The 20,700-nt window shown below is 43.5% G+C and overlaps 1 protein-coding gene across 1 annotated transcript in view; it reads left to right on the top strand.

Annotated features, from left to right (window-relative positions):
- NOX5 (NADPH oxidase 5) overlaps positions 1-20,700 on the top strand; it is a 56,364-nt gene that overhangs the window by 2,986 nt on the left and 32,678 nt on the right. The window contains exons 2-4 of the mRNA XM_037833565.1: positions 14,698-14,821; positions 16,205-16,355; positions 20,304-20,514. Coding sequence (XP_037689493.1) covers positions 14,702-14,821; positions 16,205-16,355; positions 20,304-20,514 — 482 coding nt within the window. The 5' untranslated portion in view covers positions 14,698-14,701. The remainder of the gene's footprint in view (positions 1-14,697; positions 14,822-16,204; positions 16,356-20,303; positions 20,515-20,700) is intronic.

The following is a 20,700-nucleotide window of genomic DNA, read 5'->3' as shown; positions in this document are numbered from 1 at the left end:
GAGGTTATTGGTAACTTTGATAAGAGAGGTTTCTGTTGGGACAAAAGTCTGACTGGAGAAAAAACAGCAGAAAATGAGGAAGTCGAGACTGGATATCAGCAACTCTGTCAAGAAGTTGAAATTCTCTTAAAAAGGGACAGGGAAATTTACCAATAGCTACAGAAGGGATGATCCAGCAGAAAAGGAGTAAAGGATGCAGAAAGACAGGGGATACGAGCAGGGGCAAGATCCCTGAGGGAGCGAGGGGGTGTGGGACCCAGGGCACAGTGGTGAGGTGGGCGTCAGGTGGGAGCACAGACAGGTCACCTGTACAGATCCACAGGACACCTGTCTGTCCTGATGCAGCCTGACAGATGGAGGTGGTATGGTTGTCTCCATCCTACAGCCAGTAGGGAAGATTCCTGAGCTATAGACTCAGGACTTAAAATCAGGCCCAAGAATCAATGAATAATCCCTTGTAGGGGTAGAGTGAAAACATGTCATGCTGTTGAAAAAACAGAAATAGAAATAAAGGACTTTATTCTAAAAAGCAACCAATTGGGAGCACAGCTTGATAAAAGAAGCCCGTTGTTCCCTCTCTAGCAAGATACAGAGGAAAAGAGGATCTCAAGAAGATTTTTCTTCTCACAATGAAGTTTCTCTTCATTAGTAAACAGAGGAAGGCAAATAAAAACAGCAAGATAAAAATTTTTGCCTAACAGATAAATTTTTTTAACAATAATGCATTGTATCAATAAGTGTTTGGTAAAACAAGTGTTCTCTTAAAACATGGGTGGGAGTGAAAATTGGTTCAAGATTTCTGGGAAACGTTTTGGCTATCTGACTGCATCAAAAGACCTTAAAATGTCATACTTTTTGGCTCAGCAATTCTTTTTTGGGACTCTATTCTAGAGAAACCACTGGCAACTTGGATAAAGTTTTTTGGGTTTTTTGGGGGGGTTTTATAAAGGGGGTTTATTTGGTTACACAGTTGCAGTCTTAAGGTCATAAAATGTCCAAGGTAACTCATCAGCAATCGGGTACCTTCACTGGAGGATGGCCAGTGGTGTCCGGAAGACCTCTGTTAGCTAGGAAGGCACATGGCTGGCATCTGCTCCAAGTTCTGGTTTCAAAATGGCTTTCTCCCAGTACATTCCTCTCTAGGTTGCAGCTCCTCTTCAAAATGTCACTTTCAGTTGCTCTGAGTCCCTCTGTCTGTGATTTCCTTTATATGACTCCAGTGATCCAGTTAACACCCACCCTGAATGGGCAGGGTAACACCTCCATGGAAATTATCCAATTAAACATTTTACACACATTTGATTGAATTGCATCTCCATGGAAAACACTCAATCAAAGGATTCCAATCTAATCAACAGTAATACATCTGCTCCCACAAGATTGCATCAAAGATAATGGCATTTTGGAGGACATAATACATCCAAACCGCCATACTTTCAAAGTCACTTTTACCATGTAAGGTGTGATGGTTAGGTTCATGGGTCAGTTTGGCCAGGTGATGATGCCCAGTGGTCTGGTCAAGCAAGCACTGGCCTAGCTGCTACTGCAAGGACATTTTGTGGCTGGAAAATAAACCAGAAGGCTGGTTTATTAAATCATCAGTCAATTAATTGCATCTGTGGCCGATTATAACTACAATCAATGAAGGAAGTGTTTTCCCCAATGAGAAAATCCAGTTGGATTTAATATAATCAGTTGAAGACTTTTAAGGGAGAAGAGAGAACTTTCACTTCTTCTTCAGCCAGCCAGCTTCTCCTGGGGAATCGGTTGAAGACCTTCCTCGGAGTTGCCAGCTTTCAGCCTGCCCTGTGGAATTTCTCTTCTTTAGCCAGCCAGCCTCTCCATGTCCCCCATCATCCAGAGGCAGCTGGGTTGATCGAATGGTGGAATGACCTATTGAAGACTCAATTATGGCAACTGGATGGCAATATCTTGCAAGGCTGGGGCTGTGTTCTCCAGGAGGCTGTGTATGCTCTGAATCAGCAACCCCTCTATGATGCTGTCTCTCCCATAGCCAGGATTCACAGGTCCAGGAATCAAAGGGTGGAAATGGGAGTGTTACCACTCACTATCACCCCTAGTGATCCACTAAGAAAATTTTTGCTTCCTGTCCCTGCAACCTTAAGCTCTGAGAGTAGACAAGTCTTTGTTTCGAAAGGAGAGGTGCTCCCACCAGGAGACACAACAGTGATTCCCCTGAACTGGAAGTTAAGATGCTACATGACCACTTTGGGCTTCTAATGCAGTTTTAGAGGCTAGGAGCCCAAAATCAAGGTGTTGTCAAGGCCATGCTTTCTCCAAAGTCTGTAGTGCTCTGATGATGGCCAGTCTCTGTCACATGGCAATCTTTCTCTGGCTTCTCTTAATTCTGGCTTCTGCTGACTTCTCTGGATAAAGATTTAATTACAAGACTTACTATAACCTCACTTATGATAATGGAATAGATATAAGAAAATTAAATGTCAAAATAGAGAAGACTGATTTACAACACTATGACACATTCATGTTTAATATATAGGGAAATACATAAGATATGTTGGTGAGTGAAAAAAAGTTGCAAATTATTCCAGGTGAATTTTGCAGTACTGTTTTAGAGATCATACATTCTCTCTTCAATTATGTCTAGTCTAAAGATTATCCTATTTATTGAGGTTTTTTTTTAATTTGAATGACCATCCTTTTTCTCCATGATTTCTAAATGAGGTTTCTTTACACCAACTGGGGCTGGTTTCATTTCTGCCCATTTTTGTTTCTTAAATCTTTCTTTTTTTATGGATATTTTCTTTCCTTTTTCTCTTTGAGGCTTCTAAACATGCTTACTTGAAAGTCTATTATTTTCATTTCATGCAGAATGAATTCTCCCTACTATTACTTTTTAAGAGTTTGCATTTCTAGCCCTTGGAATAGCTGACCATATACACATACAAAGGACGTGTCCCTGAATGAGACCATTACGTATCTATTAATAAACTGTAAAATATTTCACTATATTTTTATTTTATAAATGTTTGTAGAAATAAGCAATGAAATACTACTTTCATCATTTGAAATGGGATTTTTTCAAGGCAGTGTTGTTTTGGCATTAAGGCAGGATGAGTTAATATTCTCTCTGCCTGTTTCCACATAAATCAATATAAAATCATGGACATTTAAAAATGAAAAAGAGCAAAAACAACTTTGGCAAGCATCCGATCATGTTGTCCTATTGTCTAATACTTTTTACTCACTCTCCACTTCTCAGGGTAGAATACTAGCTCCTTAGTTGCCTTATACCTGACTCTTGCTCCCTGCCCCAGCTCCGTTTTCAAGCTTGTCCCTCCCCATGTAATTATATCTTTACTGCTTATAATTTCCTTGGCACAGAATGCATTCCCATATTCAGGTCTTTGCATACGATCTTCCAGCTACACAGACAATTCTTTTCCTTTTCCACCTGCAAACTCCTATTCACACTTTGAAACCCAGCTTGGATTAGTCACTTCCACTGGAAAGTCTTCCTGATGCTCCCTTCTCTGCACTCTCTCTTGACCATGTACACACTTTTGTTATCTACATTTATCTGGATTATTTTACTCATCTCTGTATATCCAGACCTGGCACATTGTAAGCGTTTTATAAATATTTGTCAAATCAAGGCAGATTTATTCCTTCCACAAATGTAAGAGTGCCCACCATGTCCTGGGCACTGTGTAGTTTCCTGGGATTCAAAATTAGTGAGACATAGACCTTGGCTTGCCTTTTAGGAACTCACAGTCCAGGGGCATAGACAGAGAGACATGCACAGATAATTACAGTGATGATGGGGTATAGGCAGCTGTATCATCTTTTCTTATTCTTGCTTTTTTCCCCCCAACTGGCTATAACTTGAAAACATAATTCATATTTACTACTTGCTTTCTTTCTTCAATGGAATTTTTCATTTCCTATATTCACTTTCTAACATTGTTTAGTGGAACACTTTTCTATTTCTCTCTTTACTCTAGTATGAGAAAGACTTTCCAAACGGTCCAAGTAGCTCCCAAAGTTGCCACTTCCCAAGGAAGTGAGCTCCCTGCTGCTGGAGATGTGCAAGTCAGGTCCAGTGACCAACAGGCCTGGTTGGGGGTGGGTGGAAGAGGGATTGCTGCTTTAAAAGACTAGTGGAACTAGGTTACCCTGAAGGTCCTTCCAACCCTGATTCTAAGGAAATTAAATCAAGCCTAAGCCAAGACCATGAGACAGAACTTCTAAAATGCTGTCATCTACTCAATCCCTGGGCCAGGGGCCCTGGAAAGAAAAACAAGCTCTCTCTATCCCTTCCAATACTGTCTCTCCAACCGTTTTAACCAAGGATTGGGTCTCTTGCCAAGTCAGATTGGGAGCATCTCCAGGGATTCCCAGGAGATCATCCCAGTTCTGCAGACTTCATCTTTGACTTGAGATGGCCCAAATGAAAACCGGCTGGGCCGGTGGGGAAAGGAAGATGTGGGTGACAGCAAAGGGGCTTCTGGTGACCCCTGCTAGTTCGGGAGTCCTAACACAGAGAAAACCCTAGCAGCCCTTTAAAGGACTCCCACTCTAGGCCAAATATTTGAGGAAATTTCCTCTACTTGCCTGAGTAAAGCCAACAATAATATTTATTAATTATGATTTTCCTCATTTTGGAAAGTTATCACAGACGTCTAGATCGCTAGGAGCTCCTAATCTGCAACATCTGTCCAGGGTTATCCTGAGTCAATCTCTTGCCAGGCAGCACAAAAATTAAAAAGCACTTAGAATTGTAGTTGCAGAGTAACTTTATCTAAGTAGTTGTACAATATGCCATAGGTTTGACAAAACAAAACAAAACAAAACTTTTTTTAAAGGTCCCTCTTTCTTCCCCAAACCCCCTGCTCTGCATGTAACTGTTCCAGTAGATTTTTACATTGAATATTGGGACTCAGTTTGTCTCCCTGGGTAGTTAAATGCACTGTCTCTAGAGTCAGTCCAACAAGGGTTAAATTCCTGTCAAGCTACCCGGACATGTGACTTCACTCTGAGCTTCACTCTTCTTATCTGCAGAATGGTGGTAACAATGCCCACCAAGTACGTCTTGTTATGTATTAAATTGAGGAATATGTGTAATATATGTAAAGTTCTCAGTGCTGTGCATGGCTCAGAATAAGTACTAAAACATTATTGTTGATAATTGATATTACTATCAATGAAGTCTCACTGTCTGCAAATTCTGCCTCATTAGGCACCTAGCAAGGCTGCCTTAAGTTTTGGGTGATTTTTTCACATTATTCTAAGACCTCCTGGCTTCATAGTAGTCTCCTTGGGGCAGGGAACGTGGATGGAAGAGAGCCAACATCCTTCGCAAGGAAAGCCTTGCCCTCGCCCCTGCTCCAGGCTTCTTTGGAATTTCTCTGGATCATGGAATTAGCCAAGTTGACCACAAGTCAGCACGTGGGTCACTGAGGGGACCACGGGTGTGAGCAGGTCTTTAGGAAAGTCAGGCAGAGGAGTTGGGGAGAGGTGCACTGCAGGCGCCACCACACGGACTGCTGGATGGACAGCGGACTTGCTGGGACCTGTGGCCTGGAAGACAGGAGAAGGGGTGAGCCCGATGGGGGACCCAGCCCAACCAGGCCCTGAGGGCTGCAGAGGGTGAGTGGCTCGTTTGTCTGGCTGTCCCTGCCAGGGACAAAGGGAAGGGCTGGGGCTTCTTTGCCTTCTGGAGATCTACAAAGGAGAGCTGAGCTCTCCGCTCCTGCCCTGTTACTAGCAAACTGTGCAAACTTGAGCAAGTCACCAGCTCCCTCTGGCCCTAGTTTCTCATCTATGAAATAAGGAACTGAGCAAGCTGGTCTAATAACAATACTTAGCACCTGTACAGTGCTTTATAGTTGCACTTTCCCAAACAGTAGCTCGTTCAGTCCTGTTGCTTGTTTCATTTTACAAAGGAGGAAACTAAAGTCTAGCAGGACGATTATTCAGCTAGTGCAAAGCCAGACTGGACCTAAAATCCTGGTCTCCTGGCACAAATTCTGGCCTCCAGTGAGTGCATTGTTCCCTCCAACTCTGAAATCTGGAAGTTCCCCAGATCTCTGCTATCTTTGGTGCTACTTTATTTTTCTCCCATGCTCCACGCCCTTCTTCCCTCTGGCTGTCCTTGTCTCTTCTCTGCTGCTCTTCCCAGAGATACCTTTCTCATTCTGTAGGCCTGCAGCACTAATTTTGTTTACTGAGAAAGAAGAGGTGAATACCAGGTACCCCGCCCTTCCCTCTGGGGTTGACCCTTGAGTCCACCTTGTTTTTCAGAGCTTTCTGTGCATTGCGGAATGTCTTCCCACGAGGCCTTCAGAGAAGAAGCAAGCGAGGCCCGTTTAACCCTAAGGGCACCATTTCTCCCAGTGTGGGCTCAGACCACCCACGCCCGGGTCGCAGACATCCAGGGTGCCGGTTAAATGTGCAAATTCCTGGGTCCACCCCAAATTAGAGAGTCCAAATGAGCATTTTATGTCTGCCAGGCACCTACCACCATTTGGGAACCACTGCTCCTAAAGAGACTGCACCTTTGGGACATGGAGGGCAGCCGGGGGTCAAAGGGAGGCCTGAGGAGCCCTGGGTGGCAGAGGTGAAGAGCTGGCTTCGGCTCTGGGGCATCAGAAACCTGCAGGCTTGCTTATAGTGAGGGATTGGCTGAGTCTGCTTGGGGGGAGGTTCTTCTCTGGGGCTGGTGTGGAATCACCTGGGAAGGTCAGGGCAGCCGTATCTGTAAAGAGGCTACCTGGCTGATATTGTTGAGACCCACTGGGGATGGGAAGGTCTGGATTTGAAGTTCCCTTCCACCTTCACAAGCTCTGCAGCCTGGGGGGTATCATCGAATCTGTTTTTGTAGTGGTATAACAGAGATAATGATGATAACAGTAATAATGGCTACCTCATTGGACTGCCCTAATGGAGAGAGAGAAAACCAAAGGCCTGAGGTCCCTAACTCACAGGGCATGGGGGTGACCTGTACTGGTGGGAGGCTGAACTCGGGGGTCCTCATGGCGCCTAGACTTCCAGCTGCAGGCACTCTGAGCCAGACATAGTGCCCTGCTCCCCACCTCCTGCTCTCCTTCACCTCCAGAGTGAGCCTCTGACTGTACCGCCTGAGCCCCTTCCTCACTGCCTACAGCTTCAGTAGTTCACCAGGACCACATATTTACAGGCAAGATATTGGCAAGTCTTGCTTTCTCCTGGAGTCTGTACGTTCTGGTCTGGCTGTCACGCTTCTTGGGGTTCCTTGGCTTGTATCCGTGCCTCCCACCCATGGCAATGTCCTCTTTTTTTCTGGCTTCTGTGACTACTGGGTCCTCTTTATAAGGACTCCAGTAATCCAGATAAGACCCACCTTGATTCAGTTGGGCCACACCTTAACTAAAATAACATCTTTAAGAGAGACTATTTACAATGGGTTCACACCCACAGGAATGTGGATTAAGATTAAAACTGTGTCTAAATTGGGGTACAAAATTCACTCTGCCACAGGGATCAATACATGAAACTTGCTGACTGTGAATGTTGAGTGAGTTTATAGGCACAAAAAAGGAGAAAAATGTAACGAGCACCTATATGTGCTACTAGTGTTCTTGCACTGTGACAACAACCCTGCAAGGCTAACCTCTGTTAGTCCCTTCTTATAGATGAGGAAATTGAAACATAAGTACACACACACAAACGTATGTGTATATGTGTGTATACATATATACATACATACACACATAGCATAAAACCCCTGTGAAGAGGTTACACGTAGAGAAACAGAGAATTAGATAACTTGTGCAGGGTCACACAGCACACAAGGAGCATTTTAGAAAATGTTGGATGTTCCTTCAGAAGGTTACTTTTACTAAGGTTTAGCAGTTATTCTGGGTGTGCTCACCAAAAATCCATAGAAGCTCTGATTTTATAGGTCTGAGGCTGCCGGGAACTTGCACTTTTAACTCCTCAGGCAATTCGCTAGTGGGTGGTCTGGGGGGACCACACTTACAGAGCCCTGTGTGCTCTGCATTCCTGGGAAGCCCTGCTCCCCGTTACCACGCTGGAATGTTGCAAAGGTGGGGCAGGGAAGGGAAGGCCCAGAAGGGAGTGGCGACCCCAGGATTCCCAGGATCAGACTCACAGAATGAGCCGGGAGGCTGCAGGGCCAGGCCCAGGAACCCTGGCTGTAACTCCACAGGTGTGCAGGTGGACAGGCAGTTTGAAGAGGGCTGGTGTGAGCTGGGGAGCCTTGCTCTATTTGGGAATGACAATCACCTAGGGACACACAGTGCACCTCCCCAACCCCAAGAACAAGACTATCCCTATCCCCCCCCAACACCCCCAAGACTCACAGGTCTCATTGTCATTGCTGAAGCCCCCGAAGCTGGTGGCCTGAGCCTCAGAGGGCAGTTTCTGGTCTGACCCTTGGGCAAGTAGCTTGGGCCCCATTGCTTCACAGGGAGGCAAACTGGAGACAGCCTGTGAGGTCATAGTATGTAAAAAGTTTGTCCTACTAGGACAAATTTGCTGCATACAGGAGGTTAAGGATACTCCTGGTATCGCCCCTGAGAGACCTTGCTGAGAATGGAGTGGTTGAAAAAATTTTTTTAATTGTTGCACTTAACTTTTGGAATTGTTATTGGGGTGTCTACCCCTATCTGGCAGTAATGAGGTGCTCCCACTTCCGCTTGGGCTGTGTCCGAGGAAGCTTAGTTGACCCACTGTCTGCCCCCCTCCCTGACCCACCCCACTCCTTCCCCACCAGCGTGGAGTGGTGGCAGTGGGGGCGGGCATGGCTATAAAAGGACAACCTGGGGCATCTTTGCAGTGATGGAAATGGTCTGTGTCTTGACTTCAATGTCAACATCCTGGTTGTGGTACTGTACCACAGTTTTGCAAGATGTTACCCTTGGGAGAAAGTGTACATGGGCTCTCTCTTTATTGTTTCTTACAACTGCTTGTGAATTTACACTTTTCTCAACATAAAGATTTTTAAAAAGATATTATTACACAAGTAGTGTACGCTGAATGTAGTCATATGCCCCATAATACTGAGGCATACAGCAGTATTGAACTGAGCCCTTTTCCCTCTCTAATTCCGTCTCTTTCAGACACAGTACTAATAGCTTGGAAAATTTCCTTCCTCACATTACTACTATAGTTATTCAAACCTGTGTATCATATAGTAAGTGATGTGGGGCAGTCTTTTTATTTTATTTTTTTATTTTTTATTTTTTTGGCTTTTACAATGGGGATTTATTAGCTTATAAATTTACAGTTTTAAGGTTGTGAAAATGTCCAAATTAAGGCATCAACAGCAAGATACCTTCTCTGAAGAAAGGCTGCCAACATCTGGGACACCTCTGTCACATGGCTGGCATCTTCTGGCCCTTCTCTCACGGATTTCATTGCTTTCAGCTCCTAGCTTCAGTGACTTCCTCTCTCAGCTTCTGTGGATGTTTCCTTCTCTCTCAGCTTCTCTGGGCCTTCTCTGAGTGCTCTCAACTTTTATCTTCTTATATAGGACTAAGACCCCCTTGAATGGGGTTGGTCACATCTCAATTGAAATAACCTAATCTAAAGGTCCCATCTACAATAGGTCTGCACCCACAGGAATGGGTTAAAAGAACATGGCCTTTTCTGGGGTACATAACAGCTTCAGACTAGCACAAAGGATTATCTCAGAAAGATCTGTGGAGGAGTGTTCTGTCTAGCGCTGTGATCCACTGTGAAATCCAGGCTAAATCCACATAATTACTGAGAATTTTATATTAGCAGAAATGTTGTCAGATTATGCTGAAAGGGACAAGAAGAGTATGAAATGAAAGGCTTCTTGACTTCCAAACTTCTATTGACAGGAAGCAGACTGACAAAACTGCTCAGTTGCTAACTTGCACTACCTTTAGTGAAATAAGAGACAGTCTTTTTAAATTTATTTTTTAATAGAGATGTGTTCATACCTTAAATATTGCACTACAACTTGCTGTACTCACTCAAGAATATAACAGATCTCTTTCCAGGTTGGTATAAGGAACTAGCTAGCTCTTTTTGATGGCATAGGACAGATGCTCTCTAGATGGATATTCAGCTTTCCATTCTGTTTCAGACAGCACTGCAGTAATGTCACTGGATGACAGATGTGTGCCATTATGTAATTGTTATTTATTTCTGTAGAATAGAGTCCTGGAAATGGAGTTGCCTAACAGGTTGCACAATTTGGATTCTTATCAGCACTGAAATATGTATTGGATATTACCAATCATTTGAATTTTTGTCAACATGTCTCCCCCCACCAAAATGGTATAATTGTTATGATTCACATTTCCCTAAATCTAAGAAGTGACTCAGTATTATTGGGCATATGACTACATTCAGCGTACACTACTTGTGTAATAATATTATTTCTTTTCTATGAATTGTCCTTTCATATTTTTTGCTACCTTTTTGTTGTTAGTTTTTTGGGGTTTACGTTATCAAACAATAGGGTTTCAATATTAAAAGAGATAATAGTTCAGCCTTAATACAGGGCCTGGAACTTATCAGTACCCAAAATGCATTGGCTGTTGTTACATGAACATTCTATCCATGTGTACTACAAATATTTTTCTACAGCCCATCACATCTGAATTGTTTACAGTGTCTTTTGTCATGCAGAAATTTTTATTTTTTATGAATGAGGATTTCTCCACCTCTTTCTGTAATGTTTTTGGGATTCCCACCTTGCTTCCTACCCAAAGATTATACAAAAAAATCTCTGTAATCTCTTCTAATTTTTAAGCTTTAATGTTTTATATTTATTTAGATCAAGAAATGTCGATAAGATTGTATATTCTAGATATCTAATTATTTTCTTCCATGTAGACAGTCATTTTGCCAAAAGTATTTAATAATCCAAGTTTTTATAACAATTTTGAATGACTTTTAAAAAATTTTTATATTTCCATTTCTAACTCCTATGGCTAGTGAGATAGATAGTAGATAGACAAACATAGATGTAAATAAAGATGGATATAGATATATATCTGTCCATTTTTATATCTATATAGATATAATTAGAGATGGAGATTATTGATTTTAGTCTTTTTATCTTGAATTCAGAAACTGAATATCACTATTTAACATTGGTGTTAATGCAATAAACTTAGGAAACTAAATTTTTATTTTTTATTGTGGAATATGACATACTTACATAGAAGTGATAACTTCCCAAGGGCAATTTAACAATTAGTTAGAGAGTAAATTTCAAAGAATGTTATGAGTTACAATTCCACAGTTTCAGTTATTTCTTTATTGTAAAATATAGCATATATGCAAAAAGGTGATAACTTTCAGAGTATGATTTAGCAAGTAGTAAAATAGGAAATTTCCAAGAATATTATGGGTTACAGTACCATAGTTTCAGTTATTTCCTTATTGTGAAATATAGCATATATACAAAAAGGTGATAACTTTCAAATTGCAATTTAACAAGTAGCTATATAGCAAATTTCGAAGAATGCTATGGGTTACAGTTCCACCATTTCAGTTCTTTCCTTCTAGCTATTCTAATACCCTAACAACCAAGAAAAAGAAAAGTATATGGAGATCCAGTATTCATAATCCTTGATTAAATTCCACCTTATCTGTTGCTACCCCTTCCTCTAGTTTAATCACTTTCCCGATCTTCAGGGATGTCTAGGCAGTGACCACCCTAATTTGTTCATGGTGAAAAGGGGAGTCGACATTATGGGACAAGGGGACACATCTGGTTGATGTTCTTGAAGAGGCTATTGCTTCTGTGTTTTGGGACTTAGCCAGCATAGGAGCTCTCTGAAGGATTTAAGTTTCTGAAGAATAAACTTAGTGAGTGAAATTTGTATAAAGACTCAGATAGGGAGCTGGGTATGTATTCCTTAGGGTTTTCGGGACTACTGTTGATTGGGCTTGTCATACTGTGGCCGTTTGGGATATCTAGCTGAGGCTTGCATAGGAGTAACCTCCAGGACAGCCTCTCGACTCCATTTGAAATCTTTTAGCCATTGAAGCCTTATTTTGCTGCCTTTCTTACCCCCATTTTGGTCAAAAAGGCATTCTCTATGACTCCCGGGGAGGAATGTAGACCTGGCATCATGGGACGGAGAACATCTTCTTGACCAAAAAGGGGATGTGAAAGGAAATGAAATAAGCTTCAGTGGCAGAGAGATTCCAAAAGGAGCCGAGAGGTCACTCTGGTGGGCACTCTTACGCACAATTTAGACACCCCTTTTTAGGTTCTAAACAATTGGGGTAGCTGGTAGTGGATAACTGAAACTATCAAACTACAACCCAGAACCCATGAATCTCGAAGACAATTGTATAAAAATGTAGCTTAAGAGGGGTGACAATGGGATTGGGAAAGCCATAAGGACCACACTCCACTTTGTCTAGTTTATGGATGGATGAGTAGAAAAATAGGGGAAGGAAACAAACAAACAAACAGACAAAGGTACCCAGTGTTCTTGTTTACTTCAATTGCTCTTTTTCACTTTAATTATTATTCTTGTTATTTTTGTGTGTGTGCTAATGAAGGTGTCAGGGATTGATTTAGGTGATGAATGTACAACTATGTAAATGGTACTGTGAACAATCGAATGTACGATTTGTTTTGTATGACTGCGTGGTATGTGAATATATCTCAATAAAATGAAGATTGAAAAAAAAAAAAGGCATTCTCAACCCCTTGATGCCAGGGTCAGGCTCATTCCTGGAATCTGTGTCCCCCATCATCAGAGAGACTCACTCACTTGGGAGCTCCTGTCCCATGTCGTGGGGAGCGTGATGAATGTATTTGCAGAGTCAGGCTTAGAGAGAGAAAGTCCACATTTGAGCAACAAAAGAGGTTCTCTGGAGGTGACTCCTAGGCATAATTAAGGAAACTAAATTTTAAAATTATAACTTATTTGTAAGCAATCTATGTTATATTTAGGTAATTTTCTTCAATTTTTCCTAGAGTTTTAATTAAATAGCCACCGAGTTTTATCAGATGCTTCTTTCAGAATTTATTAACACAATGAAACAAATTTTCTCCTTTAATTTGCTGATATCAAGAATTATACTGATAAGTTTCTTAACACTGAACCATCCTTACATTCTGGAATAAACCCTTCCTGGTAAAGGTGGAGTATTATTTTTTTTAAGTAAACTTCTAGATTTGACTAGGATATGATTTATTTAGAATTTGCATCTCCATAAGTCAAATATGAATAGAGTTTTCTTTTTTATATGCTATCTTCATCAGATTTGGATAATGCCAACTTTACAAAATAAATAGGGAACCATACCATCTTTTTCTACAGTCTGAGATAGTCTGACATTGGACTTACCATTTTTGGAAGATTAGATAGAACTCAGCTATAAAAGCAATCTGGGGCTGACATTATTTTAAATGGCTGACATTCAACTTTTTCTAATTTCTTAAATCTGTTCAAGTGTGTTACCTCTTTTTGAAATTAATTCATTCCTCTACCTTCACATTTGCCAAACATTTGCATATGATATATTTCTGTAGCTCCTTCCTTTTCTAGGGTTCTATTGCCTTTTTTAATATTGATAGTGTTTGGTTTTGTTTTTTCTTTTTTCCTTAATCATGCTTTTCTACTTAGTCTTTTCAAAGAACCAATTTGGTTTTTTTTTAGCTATATTGAGATATAATTGATGTACAATAAACTGCATATTTAAAAAGAACAATTTGATGAGTTTTGACATACATATAAACAGCTATAAAACCATCACCATATCAAAATGAATCTGTCATTTTGACTTTTTTTAGTTTTTCATTTTTCCTAATTTCAGATTTTATAGTTAGTCTATCCTATTTGTATATGTGCATATTCTATTCTTTTTCAAGTTTCTTAAGTGTATGTTAGCTCATTTGTTTTTAATCTTTATTTCTAAATAGCTAAATCATTTAAGGTTATATTAAACTTGTGGGATATAGTCAAAGCTACATAAAATTTATAGCCACAGGATTCTGTAAATCCTCGCTCATTGTTTCAATTTTGTTTGCTGGGTCCTGATGCCACAAAAAGTGGTATCCTAATTTCATCACTGAAATCATGAACAGCACGTCTGTCCAGATCACACTATAGACAGTCCGCCTGTGAAGATCTGAGCTCACTGATACGAGTGTGGCATAGCAGAATACACCCTGAACCTGCTGAGTCAAGACAGTAGGTACGTCTCATGCTAGACGTTTTCCAGCAGAGGTCGGGCATCTTGGGGCATAACAGGGAAAGCACTGGACATGGTTTGAGCTCTATCTCTGTCTCTAACCAGCTGACTAAATTTGGCCAAGTTACTTGACTGCTCTGAGCCTATTCTTCACTGTAAGATCGTGAGGCCCACCAAGTTGTCACAGAGATCAAATGAAATAGTGGATGGAAAGTATTTGGAAAAGAGCAAAGGGGTATGTAACTGTGACATGGAAAAGTCACTGTCATCATGTTAAGCACGCCTGGGCAGCATGTCACTCTCTGCCTGTATCCCACAGCCTGCAATCCGTCCCACTGGAGCCCTGTCATTTCAGAACCTAAAAAGACCAGAGACGCAGGATGAAAGGCAGAGACCAGGACTTAAAGAGTGAAAAGGAGCAGCCATGGGGAGGCACCCGTCCCACTGCAGAATTGTAACCATGAGATCTCATGAGCCCTCGGCCACCCCACATCATAAATCTGTCTCCTTTGCTTCCAGCACCATGAGTGCTGAGGAGGACGCCGAGTGGCTTCGGTGGGTGACGCGCCAGTTTGACAGCATTGCAGGAGAAGACCGGGAGATCAACCTGCAAGAATTCAAGGCAGCCCTGAACTTGAAAGAGGCAAGTGTCTACCCCAGAAGTAGGAGCTCTGCATTTACATTTCATAGAGAAAGAGCAACCTCTTCTCAAAACACAATGCCTTACAAGGAGGGTAAGGGAAACACCCCAGGGGTTCCTCCAGCTTGAGGCCTCCACCTTTAACCCGGGCTGGGAGGATGTTTGTTTCCCTACTGGTTCCCGCCCATCCCCTGTAATAGCAGTGGCTTCCTGGTGGCTCAAAATAGCACATGAGGTTGGAAATCAGTTGCTTATTAAATCTTAAGAAACATTGAGCTCACACTTTCCACTAGCCTCGTGGACATAGCAGATGCTATGGCTGAATCTTGCTTCCTAGAAATAAACTTTTCAATGGTTTGTATCTTTTAAGGGTAGGATAAGCTCTGTGAGCACTGCCACACCATTCCCTGTCCTCTCCCAGATTCACTGGTCCCGTACCCATCCCCGTAACAGCCTGTGGGCCCTGACACACAGAGGAGGCATTAGCTAAGGGATGGGGGGAGTGAGCCTGCCAATGCCAACCTCTCCCCGAATTATCCTCTGGGCTGTGGCCTGTGTCATTGATAGGGCTAGCTTAGCAGATCAGTGCCCCTGTTTGGCATGAGTGGACCTTCACCTGCTGGTACAAGGACACTACTTAGAACCCTAAATGCCACAACTCTTTCCTTTAGAAACATGAGGACTGAAACAAGGCCCGTTCTGCCTAATGATATATTCCTATAAAAACAGGAGGCTATAAAACATCTTAAGATAAAGGCCATTTAGGATGCTAGAGAGTGATAAAGACATTCCCTAAGGGAACCAAGGGAAGGAAATCAGGGTTCACCATCCACTGAGGACTTCTGCCCTCACCTCAAACTTGCGACTCCTCATTAAAACAGTCTCATTGCATCAGACACTAAAGGCCTACAAGCTCCTCCCCCTGCCTCCATGGGAGCATCCCAGGGCTCCACGCATTTGGGACACGGTTTCCAGTGCCTAACACCGGGCCTGGCAAAGAGGGACTGCGTAGTTCATGATGGTTGAATGAATGAGTGGGTGAGTGAATGAATGAGTGAACTGGCACTTAAGAAAAAGTCTTAAGTATAGGCTGCAGGCAGCCTAGGACCAAGTGAAGGAAAAGTGGTATATAAGTCCTTCCCAGATTCACCTATCCTTTGGGGTGACCCTGGGAATAGCCTGCAGGGGGCTCTCTGTCTGACCCTTGCCCCATGTTGAGTACGGGGCCACCAAGGCAGATGATGGTGATGGCATGTAGAGGGCAGAGAGCCTACACAAATGACCAGGCCCAGGGGGATAAGAGAGGGCCTATATCAGCTTTGAATGAAATCAAAGCTGAGGCCCTGTGGCCACACTTGTGAGCGTCCCCTGCCCTTCTCTGGCCAGTCCTTCTTTGCAGAGCGATTCTTTGCCCTGTTTGACTCCGATGGAAGCGGCACCATCGCCCTGCAGGAGCTGCGGGAGGCACTGACCCTGCTCATCCACGGCAGCCCCATGGACAAGCTCAAATTCCTCTTCCAGGTGTACGATGTCGATGGTAGGGGCTCGTCCTGACTGTGGGCTGGGGGAGGGAGGGATGGGAGTCAGTGAGCGGGTGACAAAGCCAACAGGTCCGTCTCAGTGAATTCCCGCCCTGACCCGCCAAGGTCCAGGACGGTCCTGTCAGGGTGGAGCTGACAGTTCTCTTCCTCACACACACACCCCGCTCACGCCCCCCCTTCCCACCCAGGCTGTCTCCCCTCTGATCCCTGTTGGCCTGCTGAGTGGGGGGAGGGAAAGAGTTGGAGGTGGGGAGAGGGTGGTCCCCTTGGAGCTTCTGGCCCAGGAGACAAATGCCCTTGATTCAACTCACCATGAGCCAGAATTTTCTTCTGTTCTTTTCTTTGTTGGAAGAAAAAGAAATTGCTTTGTTGCTTTTTCTTTATTATAATAATAATATAAGCTCACTGTGAACGTTTTAGACAATAGAGAGTGATATAAAGAAGAAAGCACAAATCCCCCAGAGCATTTTGCAGTATTAGCCTTCTAGCATCACATACACACAGTCCACACAGGCAACTTTTTTTAAACAAAAATGGGGTTATACTATACACTGCCTTTTTTCACTAAACAATATAAACATCTTTTTCATGTAAGCATTTATCAATTTATAGCATCATTTTTAGTGGCCGCATCATATTCCACTGTAGGTATGTGATCACACGTGCCATGCCCCACAGCCCAGTAAAGAGCACAGACTCTGAGGACAGGCTACCTAAGTTCAAATCTTAAGCTCTACCACTTTTGAGCTCTGTGAACTTGGGCAAATTACTTAATTTCTATGTTCCTCAATTTTTTCATCTATAAAATGGGAATGATAACAATAGTATCTATTCCAACGTTGCTATGAGGAGTAAATGAGTTAAATTACAGAAAGTGCTCAGAACAGTGCCCAGGACAGAATATACCCTTTATACGTCAGCTACTAATGCTATTTATCCAAACCCAGTTATTGAATAAATCCATTGTTCCCCATTTTTAAAAAAATTACTTTATTTATCAAATAAAAAAACATTTCCAAACAAAACATAGCCAAGCAATGGCAAAAACAAATATCCTGAAATAACTTCAATCCTTCCAATATACTCCCACCATACCGAAAGAAAATTAACAAACCATAGTCACACCTGTGCATTCCCATATCATTAAGATCACCCTCAATATTTTGTCTGTCTAATAAAAATATTAGATGTTCCCCATATTTTTTTTTTTCTTTTGCATTATAAACAACACTGCAATGCATATCCTGGTTTGTACATCTTTGGTGATTTGTTTGATTATTTTCTTAGCATAAATTTATAGAGAGACGTATGTTATGTATGCAGGCAGGAAAGTACAAAATGAGTTTTTAATACTAAGGGCAGCAAAAATGAAATAAGCACACATGGTCTAAGAGGCCAATTACAGCCAGTCGACTGTTGGGGTCACAGTCTTGGCACTTTCTACTCTGACCACAAGGGCTGGCCAGTCGTCCCTGGCACTGGGGAACCACCTACCACCCAACCAATCGCAGGCCCTCCTCTAGATCCTCTAGGCTGCTTCGTCTATGATGCAAACCCTTTCTCAGCTCACAGATCTAGGCTCCTTGAGGCAGAGCCAGACTGTTTGGGGTGCCAGCCAGAGCCACACTGCATCCCTTCTTCAGATGGTAGCAGACCCTGGCCTATTCAGGCATGATTTCTCTGGAAAGAGCAATATGTTCACTTGCCAGTGAAGACAGAGGAAGGGGGTGGGGGAGACGAGAAGCTCCAGAAGAAACTGGGAGGGATGACAGTTTGCCTTAAAATTAGGACATAAGTGCCATTTCCTTATTTTTATCCCCCCAAAACTCTAAGCAGAGCAAAAAGACAGTATTTCAAAAGGTCCTGGGCAGTGGAAGAAAACTGAAAGGGGGCCAGGGGAGATTTCTGAGGATAGCATCATCTGCTTCACAGTTGTGTAATGAAAGCAAGCTTCTCCATGGAGGCTGGTGTAGAAGCTGCTTGCAGCTTAGGGGTCTCTGAAGGCCTGGGATTGTCAGGAGAAGGGTGCTGGGGTAGGAAAGAAGCACTAAGTGAGGCTGGGATGGTGGATGCAGCCAGACCCAACAGGGCACTGATTTGAAGTCTCAGTTCAACAATCAATAGGGAGCCATTGAAGATTACTAAGCAGGGGCATCACAAAACTAGATTTGCATTCTGAACCGCTCACTCTAGCTGCAGATCTGCTCCTAGCCAAGGCCCTCTGGTCTGTGGGATTTCTCTAGCTCCCATCCCCACCCGACTCAATGTAGCCAGACCTCATTCCTGGAACCCACCCCACTACATGGGTGGTTGACCATGCCTGCTTCCTGGACATTTCCCTTGGACTCCACCCCGGTCTCCCTGGGACCCTTGTCACTGACTGCTTTCTAATTGCCAAGCTTTGCTTGCACCAGCGTTTCTTGCCAACCTCAGATGGAGAGGTTGGTCTCTGATAGGAGGAAGAAGCACACACATCTCCTCCTAGGGAACACAGACAGGGAGGAAGACAGAGGGTTTGTTACCTTCTGATGGTTTTGGTTTTCTCCGAGAGTCAGGCAGGGGAGGACAGAGAGGAGGTGGGACATGGTCCTGTCAGTGAGTGGGAGGGTGACCTCACTAGAAAGACATGAGAAAATTTCCAGGCAAGCTGAAGGCCTTGCTCTGGTTGGAGATCAAACATTTACGGCTCTTTGCGGTACTTTGTTTTCAGCAAAGCTTGCTTAACTGTCCTGGTGCAGGAGGGGAGGAAACAAGTATTTCGGTCCAACTAGGAAATGGATATTTTTAGGGTCAGTGGGATAGAAGGACAGGGGGAGTGATTGTGAAGGAGGTCCATGGATGTGAAATTGACCAAGGAGCAAATAAAGCTGTTTGGAAGAGAGGGAGTGAAGGGGACAGAAGGATGGATGGTCACTCTGGAGGAAGTCGGAAACCTGTTGCCTAATAGAAGGACAGGAAGTGGGCCAGAGAGTGGTATGTTAGACTCTGAATTGTGAGGTGATCATAAACTTTGGTGTGGGCCCAATGACAGTCACAAAACTAATAAGAGCTTACATTTACATGCAATTACCTTCTTCCAGATAGTGTTAAGGGCTTTACAATTACCTATAATCCTTAAACCAGTTCTGAAAAGGAGGAATTGTCATCCCTGTTTTATTGACGAGCAAAGTAAAGTTCACTACCCTAAGGGACTTAGCCCAACATCACACAGTTAGTAAGGGGCAGAAGCAGGGATGATACCTCAGGTGTGTCTATATACAAAGCAGACCAAGAAATCATTAATCCTGGGTCCTGCTGCTCATGAAGAATTAAAATATATACAGGAAAAAAAAATGCCCCAAATCTCGTATCAGTTTTCTTTTCCCATCAAACTTAACCATCTGTGTTCGCATAGGGTGCATGGCTGGGCTTAGCGCCCAGATATGGTCCTTCTTGGGATGACATCCATGGGCAAACAGTTTGGTAGAAGTTGGGGAACAACAGGGAAATCCCCCTCACCAAAACCACATATTCAGTTTGCCTCTGAGTAATTCAGGCTCTGAGAACACAGCTCTCTATAGATTAAGAGAGCAAGTGTATTTTCTGGGCATACGGTCTTGGAGATTGGGTGTACTTAAAGAAGAGGCTGCAGATTCTGGAGAAAGGCATCCACTGAGGTCAAAGATTCTTGATTCTTGTGGAGGTGTTCATCTTTGATGACCTAGGCAGTAGAAGGGAGCCATGGAAGGTTTTTGAGTTGGGGGTAACATTTTCCCGTTTGATTGCTTGTTCTATACCCCAAAGGGGAGTTAGTTGGCAGAAAGCTGGAGGTGGATGAACAGGAAAAATCCCTCATCCCACCTCACCCTATGGAAACTGTGTGCAGGGAAGGGCGAGTCTGCAGGTACAAGTGGGGCACTGGGGCAGGCCCCCACCCCACCCAGTTCTGTCCACCCCCGGGGCAGGAAGCGGCTCCATAGACGCGGATGAGCTGCGCACGGTCCTGCAATCATGCCTGCGTGAAAGCGCCATCTCGCTGCCGGATGAAAAGCTGGACCAGCTAACACTGGCCCTCTTCGAGTCGGCTGACAAGGATGGCAGCGGCGCCATCACCTTCGACGAGCTACGCGACGAGCTGGAGAGCTTCCCTGGTGTCATGGAGAACCTAACCATCAGGTATGGCTTGGTCTCGGGCACAGTCACTACCTGGCGTCCAAGGACCCCTCTGCACCGGTGTCATGGTTGCAACTCCAGGAAGGAAGAGCAACTGATCCGCACGCCGGGTCCTTCCTAGCGCAGTCTCTACCCAGTCCATCCCCACCCAATCCACTGAGCCCGACCCTGGCCCAGACCCTCCCAGCC

The sequence above is a fragment of the Choloepus didactylus genome, chromosome 4, assembly GCF_015220235.1.
Source record: "Choloepus didactylus isolate mChoDid1 chromosome 4, mChoDid1.pri, whole genome shotgun sequence".
Lineage (NCBI taxonomy): Eukaryota > Metazoa > Chordata > Mammalia > Pilosa > Megalonychidae > Choloepus > Choloepus didactylus.
The sequence above is the reverse complement of the archived record's forward strand: the minus strand, read 5'-3'. Positions and strand labels throughout refer to the sequence as shown.